General features: G+C 62.1%; 1 protein-coding gene across 3 annotated transcripts; it reads left to right on the top strand.

The window, feature by feature from the left end:
* Nucleotides 1-314: 314 nt before the first annotated feature.
* Nucleotides 315-15,458, top strand: SLC7A10 (solute carrier family 7 member 10). Of its 3 annotated transcripts, XM_072750038.1 has the most exons (11): nucleotides 316-585; nucleotides 10,056-10,260; nucleotides 11,766-11,917; nucleotides 12,073-12,198; nucleotides 12,267-12,420; nucleotides 13,116-13,239; nucleotides 13,320-13,423; nucleotides 13,759-13,855; nucleotides 14,042-14,191; nucleotides 14,822-14,999; nucleotides 15,236-15,458. In XM_072750038.1, the coding sequence occupies exons 1-11, from the start codon at nucleotides 447-449 to the stop codon at nucleotides 15,364-15,366; spliced, it is 1,560 nt and encodes a 519-aa protein (XP_072606139.1). In that variant the 5' UTR covers nucleotides 316-446; the 3' UTR covers nucleotides 15,367-15,458. The 3 variants fall into 3 exon arrangements, with proteins under 3 accessions (XP_072606153.1, XP_072606139.1, XP_072606148.1); XM_072750052.1 differs by lacking the exon at nucleotides 14,042-14,191 and having other exon boundaries at nucleotides 315-585; nucleotides 14,881-14,999; XM_072750047.1 differs by lacking the exon at nucleotides 13,320-13,423.
* Nucleotides 15,459-16,561: the final 1,103 nt, after the last annotated feature.

The following is a 16,561-nucleotide window of genomic DNA, read 5'->3' as shown; positions in this document are numbered from 1 at the left end:
GCTGCCTCAGTCTCCTCGAGGGCAGGGACAGCCTCGCCTTAGAGCCCCGCTGCCCCACCCCACCCCCACCCCACGACCAGATGTAACTCAGGCAGGGGAGGCCCTTCCTGGGCTAGAAAGTTCTTCCTAGGTCTGCCCCAAGTCCCCTCGGGCCTTCCCAGGCAGGGGGGTGCGGGCGGTTCCCTTTAAGGGAGGTGGGGGAGGGGGCTGCCCGCCGGTCCTCCCGCCTCCCCCTCCCCCCCACCCCCCACCCCCACCCCCCACCCCGCAGCCGGGGGCCCGGAGTCCGGGCCCCGCGCCAGCGCATGCGCCCGCCTGTGGGCGCTGTCCGGGCTGCGAGGGCTGCGAGGGCGGCGAGCGCACGGACAGACGGACGGACCGACGGACGGGCGGCCGGTCGGACAGCCTGGGCAGCGCAGGGAGCGGGGACGCGGCGGCACAGCGACATGGCCGGCCACACGCAGCAGCCGAGCGGGCGCGGGCACCCCGGCCCCGCACCCTCGCCCGGCCCCGGCCCCGGCGCCTCGGAGCGGGTGGCGCTCAAGAAGGAGATCGGGCTGCTGAGCGCCTGCACCATCATCATCGGTGAGAGCGCGGGGGGGGGGGGGGGGGGGGGGGGGGGGCTCCGGGGGCTGGGGCGCTCCTGCGGCGGGGGATGCCCGGAGCACCTGCCCAGTGTCCCCAGCCGCGGCCGCAGGACGGCTCGGGCCCACCTCCGGGCGCACCTGCCGGGGTGCAGGTCCATGGCCGCGGGGATGCCTCCGCCGCTGCGGGGTTCCGCAAGGCAAACTGCGCTCCGTGAAAGGGAGGGGGCTATGACCCTGCCTGGAGTGCGGGAGCCCTGTGAGTAGGGGGACTGGATGGGGGCTCCCGGGTGAAGGCTCCAGGTTCTGGGCTGTGGCTCAAGGTGAGTCTTTACTGCGTGTGGGGTCCAGGCGCCATGCAGGGTGGGGGATTTACTCTCCCAAAGCAGGAGCCCCCGTGGGTAAACTGGATAGGTAGGTAGAGCCAGCCCAGAGGGGAAATAGGTTCAGGGTATATAACTATTGCAGTTTGGTGGCAGGATCCTGGGGAGAGAGTGGAGCGGTCAGTGACGGGGAAGCCGGCGATGGGGAGGGCCAAACCTGCAGAAAAGCCACCTGCTTCGTGGGCTGGGATCCCCACAGGCACCTGTAGCCTTTGGCCCCAGCTTCCCCACCTGAGGATGGGTCCATGCGTCTCGCTCCCATATGGGGGCTTCTGCGTAGGCAGAGGGCTCAGGGGACAAGGCCTAAGTCATGAGTGCTGACACCTTGGGTACTAGGTAACCCAGACCTGCGTCCACACCAAGTGCCTTAGAGACCCTCCTGGGAGTGGTCTGTTCCATCCCCTGTGTCCCAGGAGACAAGGACAGGGCGGATGAATGGAGGGGTCGTGACTGCCCTCATTCTACTGCCTGCCAGGTCTTTCTCTCCCCAGCCAGTGGGGTCTCCTTGTGCACCCGCTGCCCACGCATCCTCAGACCCCTGGAGACGGAGAAAGTTAGAGGCTCAGAGGGCAGACTGGAGTCTTCACCTCCTCCTCTGCCCCCACACTGGAAGTTCCTGAGCCAGGGCTGGGATCCGGCTCTTGGCCATCGCCCCACTCACACTGAAAGTTGCCCTAGAACACAAACCCCATGCAGGTAGCTCCCCTGTCTCATCCACTTGCCCTCGAATCTTCCAGGAGCTGCTCCTGCGACCTTCTTGGCCTAGGACTTCCTTGCTTGAGTATCTCCCGGCCAGGGATTTGGCCAGGATACTGGTTAGAGTCTTGCCCTGGCCCACACCCTCTCTAGGATGTGTGTCCCCGGGAAGGGGAAGCCCATGTGGCCCATGATGGATGGGCCACAGAGTCAGGAGGCTGGCCGTGTCTGGAGCCAGCTACAGTGCCAGGAAGGTGCCAGGAGAGACACAGCTCCTCCTCGGCTGTCTCGGCCAAGCGGCCATCCTTGAGCTGTATTCCTACTCTGTGTCCTCCCGCATCCCATCTACGTCAGGTCAGGTCCGGTACAGGCCGCTGTCTCCCCTCTCCTCGAAAGAGAGCCCTGGGGATGGCGGTGGGAGTGGAGGAGGCTAGCTCCACAGCACATGCCGCCTGCAGGACTGACCGTAAGAATAGTCGCGTGCACCCCAGCTCTGCCCTTGCAGCGCCCCCACTCTGCAGCCCGTCCCTGCTGTTCCAGGTCCACTGCTCCCCGGGCCTCCAGGCCTTGAAGGCCGAGCAGGGGCAAGAGGTGACTTGGCCAAGGGTGGCAGACTCAGGAAGAGAACCCAGAAGACCTGACGCCAGTATAAGGCACTGAGTGGTGGGGTCCTGCGACCCTGCTTAGGGAGCTTTGAAGGATTCCAGCAGGCGGGAGACAGAGAAGGGGAGAGGGGACAGGAGACGAGGGAGGAGGCCTCTGTGGGCTGAGTCAGGGTCTGCACTGCCCTGGAGACCTCGCCCCCTCCCCATGCGCTGTTCTGAGTCCACCTCCCACATCTCATCCCACCCTCCTGCCTGGGGAACCCGGCCAACGTAAAAATAAGTCTCCCGAGTGTCATATTTTAGCTCTAAAAGCCTTGAGGACTTATGTCTACTCCACAGTCTTTCTTGTTACCAGCTCCTGCACTTGCTATCTCCGAAACTTCAAAGAGCCCCTCCCAGGCCATCCAGTCATTCTCCTTCCTGGCGTCCTATGCCCTGTCCTAGGCGGACAAGTGGGGCTTTCAGGAAAGGAACGTCGGAAGGGCTTTGGAGGGTGGGGAAGGGGTAAGGCTCCACCGAAGTGTGTTTAGAATAGCACCTGCTGGCCCCAGCCAGCACACCTGGAGGGGAACGGGCCAGCCCGGGGGAACGGGAGCCAGCCGGGCAGGGCCTGCGTAAGACTCCGCTGCATCTAATACCTATTCTGAAAAACACCTCTTATTACATTAAGAAATCGCATTCTCTCTTTATCTCATTTGATTCTTGTGCCCACCTTGCAAGACGAGAGTGTTTATACCCATTTTACAGGCATAGAAACTGAGGTTGGAAGTTACATGACACTTTTGCAAGCAGTAGACTTGGGATTTGGAACCAGATTTGCACCCAATCTTCCAAGGCAGTGCCCTTCTTCATACTGTTCTGGGGTTGGGAAAACTTGGGGCCGGCTTCAGAGCCCTTGATGGGGGAAGGTTGGGATTTGCTGAGCTCCCCACTCTACCATGGAGGGATGAACAAACAGAGGGAAAAGGAAATCTCCCCTGACTCCCCACCCCCACCCAGGGCTGCATGTAAGAATCTTTCCTCCTGACTCAAGGACCCCAGGCAGCTCCCTCTCCCAATCCACACCCAAGGAATGGGCATGCTCAGGTCCAGCAGAGCAGGAATCACCCAGGACCTGCTGACCAGGCTGTCCTGTCTTCCACTCTCTCCCTTCGACGTGGGTATCCAGCCTATGCTGGTGTTTGTGTGCCAGACTCCGGTGTGTTTAGGGACTCAGAGGTCTGCGTCACGAATGCCATCTCCTTAGGAGCCAATCCCTGCTCATCTAAGCATGGCCAGACCCCTCTCTTTTGTCTCCAGAGCCAGATGTGCTGGGCCGCTCAGAGGGTGGCCCTGTCCTCGAGCCCAGCCCCTCCTCACAGGGACCCTGGGGAGATGTAAAACCAGAAAGACGTTTGTGTCTCACAGCCCTGATTTACAGATGAGGAAACAGACTGAGGCTACAGCCAGTCCAGATGCAGATGCCCTCGGTGGGACCCCCGTTGGGGCCTGAGGTCACTGTGGCTATAAGGGAGGGGGCCTGCCGCCACTGGACACACTCATTCATGTACTCAACTGTTAGGTACAGAAGGGTGCCAGGCACAGAGACAGACAAAAGCCCTGTCCTCTTGGAGCTGACATTCCAGCATGGGCAAAAAAAGAGCAAACGATATGCAAGCTGAATGTTCAGTCGATGGGATCATAAGTGCTAAGGTGAAGTAAATTAGGATAGGAGGGTGGGAAGGATGGTAGGTAGGAGAGGAGTCATGAGTGGGATGGGGCCAGTTTGTGTGGGCTTTTGCCTTTTTCTCTTTGTAAGATGGGAGAGGGCTTTGAGCAGAATAGGGATGGGATGGGATGGGATGGGATATAGGATGGGATGGGATGGATAGGATGGATATGATAGGATGAGATGAATGGGATGGATGGGATGGGATGGGACAGGATAGCATGAGGTGAGATGAGATGGGATGGGATGGGGTAGGATAGGTGGGATTGGATGGGATAGGATATGGGATGGGATAGGATGGGATGCGATAGAATGCGACAGGTTGGATGGCATGGCGATAGAATGCGACAGGTTGGATGGCATGGCGTGGGATGGGATGGATGGAATGGGATGGGATAGGATGGGATGGAATAGGATGAATGGGAAGAGATAGGATATGGGATGGGATAGAGTATGAGATGGGATGGAATAGGATGGATATGATGGGATGGGATGGGATGGAATGGAATGGGATGGGATAGGACAGGATGGAATGAGATGGGATGGGATGAGATGGGATGGGATGGGACAGGATGGGATGAGAGGATAGGATGGCATGGGATGGGACTCACTGTGGAGAAAAAGCTGTGGGTAGAAGCAGCAAGTCTGGGCAGGAGGGTACTTGGGTCAGAGAAGATGATGGCTCAGAGCAGGGTGGTGGCAGTGAGGTGCTGAGGGGATGTTCAGTTCTAGATGTGTTTGGAAGATGAAGCCACAGGATTTGTGATGAACTGGGTGTGAGATGTGGGAGAGAGAGAAGAGTTGAGCGTGAGCCCAGCCATGGGCCTGAGCATCTGGGGGCCCAGTGTGCTGTTTATTGATCTGGAAGGACTGAGAAGAATAGGTTCTAGGGCGGGAGGGTGGGGGGCAAAGGGTTGAAAGTCAGGGGTCTCATTTTGAACATGTGAGATTTGAGATGCCTATTTGTTGAGTAATTAGGTGGATATCCAGGTTTCGTTCGGGGAGGAGGTCTGTGCTAGGCATATACACTTGGGAGTTGCCGTAGATGCTGGGGGACTGGACGAGGCCTCCAAGGGGAGGAGTGTGGAAGGAAAGGGGCAGAGGCCCCAGGACTGCACCGCGGGCACCCAACCTCTGGAAGTCAGGAAAGAGAAGGGCCAGTAGAGGCGTCCGCAGCCAGCACGGTGGGAGGAGGGCCAGGAGGCTGAATGTGGAGGAAGGGATCCACCTGCCAGATGCCACTGATGAGGCAGGTAAGGTGCAGTCTGGGGGTGGGCGGTTGGATCCAGCAGGGTGCAGCTCACGGGTGACCTTGACTCAGCCTGGAGACTGGGTCCAAGCAAAGTTTGCTAGGCGGGCGGCGCTGGGCTGAGCCAGGCCGAGAGCTCCACACTCCTGCTCATCCCTCTCTTGAAAGGAAAGTGCATTAGGCCGGAGGTGCACGCAGGCCACCTGGCAATTCCAGTGATGTCCTAGGGGCATCCCCCACTCACCTCCCTGGAGCGAGTGGAACCTCCATAGGCACTTCTGTCTCCCTGGGGGGTGCCTGACATATGCTCGTTAAGGACGTGTGTGTGTTTGGAGGCATGGGCTTCACCCCGGGGGACACAGAGCCCCCAGAGCAGAGCTCTGGCCGCTGACCCTAGCATGTTGGGGTCCCATGGGGGTCAGGTCTCCAAAGGCCAGATTGGGTGCCCCAGGGTCTCTCCAAGATGCATGACCAGAGAGAGATCCATAAGCACTCCCTGGGGCCTCCGATGTGCCAAGCAGGGTGGGAGCATGCCCGCATCACGGTCTCATCTCCCCACTTGACCGACAAGAAGGCTCAGAGACCCCACGTATCTTATCCACAGCACCCCCACCCCAGCCATGCGGGATCTGGGACTCGAACCCAGATCTGGGGGTTCTCCACTAGCACCTCCCTGTCTGTGGCCTCGGGGACCTACTGATGGGAATTTGGAGCTCTCTCCCTGAGGCCTTATGGGTTGTATCCTAATGGGGAGGTGCTGGGACTCGCTGCCCAGAGCAAAGGAAGAAGGCTGGGCCTATGGCCAGCCCCCGATCAGGCCGGGCACCCTCTGTCAGGCCAGCAGGCCAGTGTGACAGGAAGAGCCCCCATTGTGGGCCACCGTTGGGCAAGGCGTATGTAGATGACTTGGGCCCCGTGGGTTCTCTGTCCATTGGGGGGACTCGGGCTTCTGACCTCATCAGGCCAGGACACAGCCTGCCCTCTGGGAACGCAGCGCCCATGCAGGTGGCAAATTGAGAAGCACTTCCTGGCCATCTCCCAGGGACCACGGGGTTGGGCCAGGGCCCAGGAGACAGGGACCGAAGTAGGAGGCCAGGAAGGGCTTCCTGGAGGTGATGCAGCTTCTGAGCTGGGGAGAGACCTGCCGCAGTGGGGGCCGGGGACCCCTGAGCCCGTGTGCAGGATGTGTCTGCCCTGCCCAGCGGAGCCTCTGCTAAATTCAGGGGCGAAGCCTCCCTCTGCTGCCCCCTAGCTCGGTGGCCCTCCCTCACAAAAGGGGAAACTGAGGCCCAGAAGGGCAGCCCTGGCCCGAGGTCACACAGCCTACTCCTGACAGTGCTTCTGGTGATGAGAGGTGGAGCCAGCAGCCTGGCCTGGCAGGACTTCCCTGATCCCCCCTCCCCGCCCCCCACCAAATCAGACTGTACGTCCCCCCCATGCGCCCCGAGGGCAGCTGGCGCCTCCCGCCGACACGACCTCCACCGTGCACCCTGGCGACCTCCACGGTCAGCCACTGCCTCCCAGAAATAGGTCAGCGCACACCGCAAGGGCCAGGAGAACAATGGCCCTTTCTTCGTTCCTCCAGAGCCGGGTAAGCCCCATCAGGCCAAACATCTTAATGTGATAAAAGCCACCCAGTGGGCCCAGGGAAGACGGTGGGAGGAGCCTGAAGGGGGCCCCCCGGCGGCGGGGGCTCACTTCCTCACCCACCTGTGCTGGAGCCTGCACCCCGCGGCCAGGGACCCGCAAGGACCACGGAGCAGCCTTGCCCTGGGTGGCTGGGTCCATGGAGGCCTTGGAAGCTGCATTTCTCCCGCCCGCAGTGGTCGGTCCCCGGGCCGCACCCCTCCCCGCCCCGCGGTCCCCTCTCCAGGCCCCCTGTAATCGTTCAGATGCCGAGGCCCCCACCTGTGTCCCCGGCATCCCCCTCCCTGCCCCCTGCCCGCCCCGCTCACCCAAGCCCACGGCCCCGGGGCTCCTGGCGGGGCCCCACCCAGCCCACGTGGTCCTCGGAGCAGCCAGTGGACTCCGATGGGGTTTTCTGCCACTCTCGGGCACAAACCTGGGGCAGCTGCTTAGAGGCTGCCCAGGCCCAGAAGGAGAGGACCTCAGAGACACCTGCTGGCACACACGTCCCTTGGAGCCACGTGGGGGAAAGTCGTGTGCTGTAGGCTGAGGCCTTGTGTCCAAACAATGATGATCCCCGGCCCATCCCCCGGTGCCAGCATCGGAGTCTCCAGCTCCTGGGCACGGGCGAGCGACGGGTCCCTTTCAGACCCCAGCCTGGGAGGACAAGACGCTAGATGTGGCTTCCCCAAGGGCTGCGCCCACGAGGCCCTGCCGTGCTGAACTGTAGACAGCGCCGGGGTCCCCGTGGGCTGGGTTGCTCGGGTCCCTGGATGCCCCCAGCCTGAATGCACCCAGCTTCTTCCAAGGCCACCCAGCCCCCGCTGGCTTCCAACCTCACTGGCTTTTGGCAAATCCCACTCCACCAAGCCCTGAGAACAGAGGCTCAGCTGCCGGATAGAGCAAACTCAAAGACCCTCGCTTGAGAAAGCCGACCCAGGCCCCAGGCCCCCAGCGCGGATCCTGGAGGTGACCCCTCTCCCCCTGGAAGCAGGCCCGGGGCTCCGCTTACCTCTAGGGGGCTGGGGGACAGGAATTCTCTCGTCCTTATCTGGATGTATTTAGGGCTCCCGGGATGTGACTTGAAAACCAAGTGGGGCACCATGGCCGTCCAGACTGGAAATCTGTGTCGGCCGGGGGCGGGGTGGGGGGTAGCCCCGTGGACAAGGAATGCATGCAGATTGGCAGCCACAGCTGTGTCCTTGGCCAGACCCGCCTGCGGGCCTGGCAGGTGGAGCAGGCCGGCTCCGCCTCCACGGGTGTGCGTTCCCCAGAGGGACCTGGCAGGTTGGGTCATCCCGTCGAGGGACTGAGCCCCAAGCTCCTAACAGTGTGGCTTTTTTATTCAAGTGGCCTGGGCATTCTGGGATTATTTCCCCTCGGGCAGGTCCTCTTGCAGACCACCAACGACGTGACCTAATTTGTTTGCACAGATGGTGAGACCTAGGTCACCCAGAACATGGCCCTTTTTGCCCTCCCTGCCAGGGAGCTCACAGCTCACTGGGCACTCAGTCTTGCTCACCCTGAGGACCTACTCTGCAGACCACAGCTTGGCCCTGTGAGCGTTTGGACCGAGCATTCGCAGACACCGTGCGTCAGTGGAGCACCCCCCCACCCCCGACACACACCACACTCCGCAAAGCTCAGAGTCAGCCCGAGGGCAGTGCAGGCCTGTGACCAGGGCAGATTCCACGCACGTCCGAGCCTCAGAGGCTGACCACCCTCCCTGCCTCCCTGCAGTGCCCCTCCAGGAGAGCCGAGTAGAGACGCTGCCCCCGCTTCACAGATGAGGGAATCAGTCCTTCGTGTCAGGACACCGGTGCCACTTTGGGCATCGGGCCATTCGCACACCCATTAGTTTACTCCACAGATGTGTGTTGAGCACCTACTGGGGGATGGGGGGAGAGCGGGTGCGGTTGCAGGCAGCACACAGAATCACGCAAAGAGGGCCCCTGGGTGGCTCAGGGGTTGAGCGTCTGCCTTCGGCTCAGGGTGTGATCCCGGGGTACCAGGGTCAAGTCCCACCTCGGGCTCCCCGCAGGGAGCCTGCTGCTCCCTCTGCCTGTGTCTCTGCCTCTCGATCTGTGTCTCTCATGAATAAATAACATAAAATCTAAAAAAAAAAAAAGAATTAAGCAAGATGCGAAGTACGTCCACATACACCTGTATGGTATCTTGCTGAATCCTCACCAAAACCTCGTGCACAGACAGACCTTGAGACATGACCTGAGCCCCAGCTGGGGTTTCCCCGCTGTGGTCCTGGGATGTGACTCCTCTCGGCCTCCCCGGGGCTGTCTCATGGGAGAGGCCGTCTTATCCAGACCATCCTGGCCCAGTCGCTGCCAGCCTGGCATTGCCCACCCCATTCCTCCCGTGATGGCTGCTGACCTACCCCCAGCCCTGAAAATGCACCTGTTCCTCCCCTTCACCCCACTGGCCCTCTCCCAGGACCCAAAACATGTCAATGGTGCCAGGAAACACGTTCTCTTCTGAGCCTGTGGCTGTAGCCTGAGTCCTAGGTCAGGGAGGAGCCCAGGAAGCAGGTTCCCTTTTAGGGACAGGGGAGAGAGAAGATTGGGCATGGGGCAGGGTCTGGGGAGTCATGGGGCTGGCAAGTGGGAGGAGGACCCCATGGGATCAAGACATGATCAGGGAGAGCTGCATGGAGGCGGTGCCGCTCCCCGAGTGTGGACTTCAGCCAATGGAGAGGTAGCAGAAGAGGTTATGGTCAAGGTCTTGCTTCAGGTGGCCAGCTCTGGCCGGCAGGTTGGAAGGAGAAGAGGTGGCCACCGCGGCCTGAGCCCGGGCCCCCTGGGGGTGCACAGAGTGGCTGCCACCCTGCCACCGCTCAGGTGGCGGAGCCCCCTCCTCGTGCTGGTCCACCTGGTGGGAGTAAGCCGGGGACAGATGCCCTGAGAAGAGGACTCACCTCCCAAATTGGGCAGACGGGGTGCCCCCTCCCACGCCAGGGCCTGGGGAAGGAGAGATCACGGGCCCAGAGTGGGATGCACAGGGTCGGAGGCAGCTGGGGGCATCGCCAGGCCTCCAGGCCCACCTCCCCTCTCCTCCTCCTCCTCCTCCTCTTCCTCCTCCTGGGAGCAGCCGGGCTTCCCTTCTTCGCTATAGCATCTGGGAGACAGCGGGGCTGCTAAGGGGGGCCCCCGACCTGATGGCTCCCCATCTCCCCCACCTCCCCCCACCCAGGGAACATCATCGGCTCTGGCATCTTCATCTCCCCCAAGGGGGTCCTGGAGCACTCAGGCTCTGTGGGTCTGGCCCTCTTCGTCTGGGTCCTGGGTGGAGGAGTCACTGCCCTGGGCTCCCTCTGTTACGCGGAGCTGGGCGTCGCCATCCCCAAGTCTGGTGGAGACTACGCCTATGTCACCGAGATCTTCGGGGGCCTGGCTGGGTGAGTGTGGGGCCCCAGCGGGGTCGCCGTGGGAGGGGACGACGATCTGGAATCGAGGGCCACTTGGGTGCTGGACTTCAATTTCCTCTTCTTCTCACATCTCAGGGAGGCCATGGGGTGGATGGAGGAAAGGGAATGGGGGTGTTGGGCAGCCTTCCAAGGCCAGGGTGGGCAGGACACTCCAGCCGGCCCCTTGACCTCTCTGTGCTTCCTACTCCCCACCAGGGTGATGCTCACAATAGGCCAGGAGCAGCCTCGATTTTATAAACCCACATGCGTGTAAGAGGGGTGCATAAAATTCCTACCAGTGACCTCCAAGGGCGCCCCTTTAAATAGCTCCCCAGCGTTCTTTTATTCAGGGTAAACAGTAGCTGAGCACCTACTGTGTGCTCAGGACCAGGGTTAAAAAGATCCATCCCTGTTGTCAAATTGTTTGTAGTGCAGAAGGGAGAGAGCCCCCTCTGAGGGGGGCAAGAGATCCCTGCTTTGAGGCTGCACACGAGGGCCGCGGCCCAGCGGCCAAGAGAATGGGGTGCCACCACCGAGGGAAGGCTTCCGTTTGCCTTCACATTTGCACCAAGTCCTGGAGGGTGGGCCCAATCTAGCTGCTGTGGCCAGAGGCGCGTCGGATCCGTGGTCCGCGCCAGGCCTGGGAGGCGCTGGGGCAGCCCGGGGGTGGGAGGGGGATCCGAGCTGCTGCAGTTACCCAGCCGAGCTGTGCCGAGGGCCTGAATAAAGGTATGGGAAGATCCCAGAATCATGCAGCAGCCTAAATCCGGAGGAGGTGGTGGCCAGTGGGGCCTGAGGGGCCGCAGAGGGTGACCCCAGTTTCCCGTTGGGTGGGCTCCCCTGATGGCAGTTTCGGGGAGGGGAGGTTTGGGGGTAAGGTTGCCGTGCTGGTGGGGTCTGTGGCCTATCTGGGGAGATGGTCTAGTCGGGTCTTGGGGGGAGGGTGTCTGGAGCTCAGAGGAAAAGTCTAGGCTAAAATATACAAAATTTGGTTCTGAGGGATGTGGTTGGGGGCCCTTAACGGGCAGGGTAGTGGAAGATGGGGTGTGTGGTGGGTGCGGGCGTGTCCATGAATGCTCTGCTCTGGGGATCCGGCCCTCAAAGGGGCCTGGGACCTGAGAAAGCAGGAGAATTGTGCTGTGTGGTGGAGAGAATCCTCGAGAAGAAGGGGGGGGGCCTGAGCCGTGACTCCAGGCCCCGGGACAGCCCACCCCAGCTCAGGAAACAGCCTGCGGCCGGAGCTGGGCGGCTGCTCCAAAGGGGGCTGGGTCCCAAGTCCTTTTCGACACCTGCCCAAGGGCTGCCTGGAGCTGTCAACCGTGCTGACTGCTGTCCCTGTTGAAAAAGCCCCTATTCGAGCAGAGACCCCGACTGCCCCGGACCGAAGCTGGCATGGAGCGCCCACGCCGGGCTCTGGGGGGGCAGCCCCCTCCCACACCTGGGCCGGGGCGGGGGGTGCGGGATGCCTGTGCCAGTCGGGCCCTGGCTCGTTCCAGCTTCCTGCTGCTCTGGAGCGCCGTCCTCATCATGTACCCCACCAGCCTGGCTGTCATCTCCATGACCTTCTCGAACTACGTGCTGCAGCCCGTGTTCCCCAACTGCATCCCCCCAGCCGCGGCCTCCCGCGCCCTCTCCATGGCCTGCCTGAGTGAGTGCCCGCCTTGGGCCCGCACCGGCTCCCTGGCCCGTGTGGGAGGACTCGGGGTGGGGGGTCCCTCCTGTGAGCTCAGCCCCAGGGGCCACCTCCCGCAGCCCGGGCTGCACTGGCCTGGGGGCCACCGCGCACTCTCCATCCCTCCCCAGTGCTCCTGACGTGGGTGAACAGCTCCAGCGTGCGCTGGGCCACACGCATCCAGGACATCTTCACCGGCGGGAAGCTGCTGGCCCTGTCCCTCATCATTGGCGTGGGCTTTGTCCAGATCTTCCAAGGTAGGGCCGGGGTGGGGCCGTGCGAGGGGCCGGGGGACGACACTGACCCTTGACCTCTGGACCCCCAGGGCGCTTCGAGGAGCTGAGGCCCAGCAATGCCTTTGACTTCTGGATGACACCGTCCGTGGGTCACCTGGCCTTGGCCTTCCTCCAGGGCTCCTTTGCCTTCAGCGGCTGGAACTTCCTCAACTACGTCACGGAGGAGCTGGTTGACCCTCGAAAGTGGGTGGGATGGCCAGCCGGGCCCCGGGAAGGGGGGGAGAGGCACCTCCCTGCACAGACCTGCTGCCTCCCGGGGCCCAGCCCGCTGCCGGGACCCCCGTGCTGCAGCCTGGCCCCGCCCCGCACGGCCGTGTCGTGGCCCCTTGCCGGGCCTCAGAAACACGGAGTGTCATTGTCCCACTGTCAATGGACCCGGCGGTTTGCGTTTGACCAAAATGTGTACACGTGCACACGACACAGCCCCCAGGGACGAAGCCCACGGCTCCATCTGATGCTCAGCGGGGGGTCCCAACAGTGACCCTTCGCAGCTGGGGCTGGCGCCGATAGGGCAGCCCCAGGGGACCCGGGTCTAGGGACTGGGCCCTAGGGGCACTTTTCAAGGATCTTTAAGGCCGATTGGGCCTGGATGCACTTTTCTCTTCCTGTGCCAGCACTAGACCTGCCCCCCCCAGGGTTTGATGTGGCCCTTTCCCCACCCACCTGCCCTTCCTCCACCAGTCTGTGCCCAGGCTGGGGCCTTGGGGGGCCGCAGGGAGATGGCAGTGGTGCCCCTTACCTGTCCCAGGGCCCACAGCACACCTGGGAGATGGAGACTCAAAGCGTTCCTGTGCTGGGTCCTCCGGGCGCTGCCTCCCAGTCTCCCCCCCACCCCGGGGGCTGCCACTGACCAGGAACCTACCCACTGCCGCCCCCAGGAACCTACCTCGTGCCATTGTCATCTCCATCCCGCTGGTGACCTTTGTGTACACCTTCACCAACATCGCCTACTTCACGGCCATGTCGCCCCAGGAGCTGCTGGCCTCTAACGCAGTGGCTGTGGTGAGTGGGGTCCCACCTGTGCCTGCCTCCCGCCCACCCCGCCCTGCCTCATGCACCACCTCTCTTCTGTGCCCACTCAGACCTTCGGGGAGAAGCTGCTGGGCTACTTTTCTTGGGTCATGCCCGTCTCCGTGGCACTTTCCACTTTTGGAGGGATCAATGGCTACCTGTTCACCTCCTCCAGGTGACCGGATGGGGAAGGGGGTGGTCAAGGTGAGGCAAGGCAGGTAGCCCTGGTGCTCGCGATCAGCGCCAGGGGCCGGAGGAAGTCAGATCCCGCCCGGTGGGTCCCACCTGAAGCTGGGACAATGAGCTCCCCAGTGACAAGAGGTACAGAAAGCAAAAAGGAGGCGGGACTAGGCGGGGAAGAAGTGCCCGGTGGGGCTCCTGGGGCCCGGAGAAGGCAGGGGCTGGAGGTGACAGCTCCAGGGGGACGTCGGGTCTGGAGCTGAGGTCCGGGAACTGGTTGGCAGGACACCCAAGGCCGGGCTCACGCTCCCGCCCCCATCTCTGTCCCAGACTGTGCTTCTCTGGGGCCCGAGAGGGGCACCTGCCCGGCCTGCTGGCCATGATCCACGTCAGACGCTGCACCCCCATCCCTGCCCTCCTCGTCTGTGTAAGTCGTGGGACCAACTGGCAGGGACGGGAGCCGGCCATCAGGGGTGGGGGGTGGTGCAGGCCACAGAGGGAGCAGGGAGGGCCGGGGCTCACCAACCTCTTAGCCCGAGCCGGCGGGCCCAGGGCGGCCCACGGGGCTGACGGAGGCAGGTGGGAGGCCACCCTCAGCCCGGTCCTCTCCCAGTGCGGGGCCACAGCGATCATCATGCTTGTGGGAGACACGTACACGCTCATCAACTATGTGTCCTTCATCAACTACCTCTGCTACGGCGTCACCATCCTGGGCCTGCTCGTGCTGCGCTGGAGGCGGCCAGCTCTCCACAGGCCCATCAAGGTGAGGCCCGGGGGAGGACGGGCTGGCTGTCCCCCCGCCTTAGGTCACCTGGGCACCGGGGCAGGTGATGACAGCGATCAGGCCCTGCTCCGGGCTGTGTGTACACCGACCTATTCAGCTCCCGTGTCAGCCCCACGAGGTGGGGGCTTTCGATACTCCCAGTTTACAGACAGGAAAAGGAGGCCAAGATGCTTGCTCCTGGTCACAGAGAATCCCAGGAGCACACAAGGACAGAAGAGCCCAGACTAAGCAAAATGCAAATATTGTGTCTGCATATAAATTCTGGAGCTGGGGAAGTGCTGCTCAGTGCCTAAAAAATATGAAACACCCAAAAGAGAGAAAAAAAAGAGATATAGAGAGAGAGTCAGATGCAAGCAGCCAGTGACACAGAGTTGCCGTGTGGAGCTCAGAGCCACTGTAACTTTGATAAGTCCTCAAGCGTTTGACAAATCAGCCATCCCATGAGTTGGCTTCTAGCGTGTTGGGCTGCTGCCAGAGAGGGACCCTCAAGCCTCAGCTCCCAGGAGAGGGTGGGAGGCACCTAGGAACCCGTCACCCTCACGGGGTGGTGGAGCAGGAGAGCCCAGGGAAGGTCCCACGCCATTGGCCCTCTGGCTGGCTGTCCCCCAGGTGAACCTCCTCGTCCCTGTCGCGTACTTGGTTTTCTGGGCATTCCTACTGGTCTTCAGCTTCATCTCGGAGCCCATGGTGTGTGGGGTCGGCGTGATCATCATCCTCACTGGGGTGCCTGTTTTCTTCCTGGGGGTCTTCTGGAGAAGCAAACCAAAGTGTGTGCACAGACTCACAGGTGAGCCGGGGCCGCCTCCCCAAGGTGGTGGGCGTCAGAGTGCGTCCCCTCTCAGGGGCTTGCCCTGGGGCAGGGCCTCCCCGCAGCTGCGGTGGTATCAGGGTCCAGCTGCCACCGGAAGTGTCCCCAAGAGGTGGTCCCAGTCTCCAGAATCCAACCAAAGGGAGCAACTCCCCGAGGACCCCTGCCCCACAGGGTCAGACCCAAAGTCTATCTGTTTGTCCATCTGTTCTCAGAGTCCATGACACGCTGGGGCCAGGAGCTGTGTTTCGTGGTCTACCCCCAGGAGGCCCCCGAGGAGGAAGAAAACAGCCCCTGCCAGTCCTCCCCGCTGCCTGCCACGGACAAGCCCTTGAAGACACAGTGAGACATTGGTGAACCTAAAGCAGCTGTTTCTGTTTACATGTTGTTTATTGAGGAGGTGTTTTTGCAAAATAAGTTGTGTTTTTTTGTTTTGGGTTTTTTGTTTTTGTTTTTGTTTTGTCTTGGAAAAAAAAAAAAGAGATCCGACTCTTTTAAGGCCTATGCCAAGGGGGATCCCCGCAGATGTGGATGGGGCTCCCTGTCAGCACCGCCCCACTCATTTTTCCTGAAAAGGTCTATGAATAAAATGGGGCTGGGGGGTGGTGTGCTTGTCTCAGGTGAGTCCCTGGTGGGCATGACTTGGCAGGGCTGGCGTGGTGCTGGCTGCCAAAGTGGCTCAGCAGGCGCCGCAGGAGGCCTCTGCATCTGGGGGCTCTGCCCCGTGAGCCAGGCACTCCCTCTCTCCCTTGTGGGGTCCAGAGCCAGCCCTGCCCCAAAGGGACACCGGGATTGGGAGACACCTGGTGTGCCCCTCCCGGGGACCTGCAATGCCAGCCCAAGGCTCAGCCACCCGGGAGGGCCTAGGCGTTTCTGCTGGAGCTGCCTTTTCCCCCCATAAATCTCCGTGGAGTGAGTGTCAAGACTTGGGGGCCCGTGGCTTCACCCTGCTTTACAGGGGAAACTGAGAGCCTGAGACAGAACGGGATGGATCTGGCCACTGTTAGTCGGTGCTCGGCCACTGTTCCCTGAGGAAGCATCTAGCAGCATCTCCCGGGAGGGGTTGGGGGCCTCAGGGCCTGCAAGAGACCATGGGCTTCCTCTACCCTGTGCCCAGATTAACCTTGCGGCCAGAGGGCCAAGGGCATCTGCCCGGCCAGGCCCATGCTGACACCGCAGGCATGAGGATGGGGCCGGAAGCCTCCTCGCCTGCCCCTCCGTGCTGGCTGGGAGGATGGGAGGAGGGCTGAGCACCAGCAGAGGGCCCGCCGTGGGCTGGCTCCGTCACACCCGCCGTCCTGTGCAGTCGGGCACAGCTCTGGCGCCCCGGAGGGTGAATGAAGTGAAAAGCCACGGAAAACACTCCAGGGAGCCTTGCCCTAGCCCTCCTGCTTCCCTGGAACTGGACTCCCAGAACGGGGGTGGGGGAGGAGAGTGAGGCACCCAGTGGGTGCCTGCAGAGGGGCTCCTGACTCCACTTCCCCGTGGCTCGAGCCCCGACAGCCCGTGCCCGCCGTGCCCACCAGGGCTGGGGGTGCGGT

The sequence above is a fragment of the Vulpes vulpes genome, chromosome 1 (assembly GCF_048418805.1).
Source record: "Vulpes vulpes isolate BD-2025 chromosome 1, VulVul3, whole genome shotgun sequence".
Taxonomy (NCBI): domain Eukaryota; kingdom Metazoa; phylum Chordata; class Mammalia; order Carnivora; family Canidae; genus Vulpes; species Vulpes vulpes.
This window is presented reverse-complemented; position numbering and strand designations above follow the sequence as displayed.

What these genes read in the sequence shown, in the direction of transcription:
- SLC7A10 (XM_072750038.1), top strand. Translation starts at nt 447, where the DNA reads ATGGCCGGCCACACGCAGCAGCCGAGCGGGCGCGGGCACCCCGGCCCC. An exon ending in CCTCTCCATGGCCTGCCTGA is followed by an intron (nt 11,918 to 12,072) that starts GTGAGTGCCCGC and finishes ATCCCTCCCCAG; the next exon opens with TGCTCCTGACGTGGGTGAAC. An exon ending in TACCTGTTCACCTCCTCCAG is followed by an intron (nt 13,424 to 13,758) that starts GTGACCGGATGG and finishes TCTCTGTCCCAG; the next exon opens with ACTGTGCTTCTCTGGGGCCC.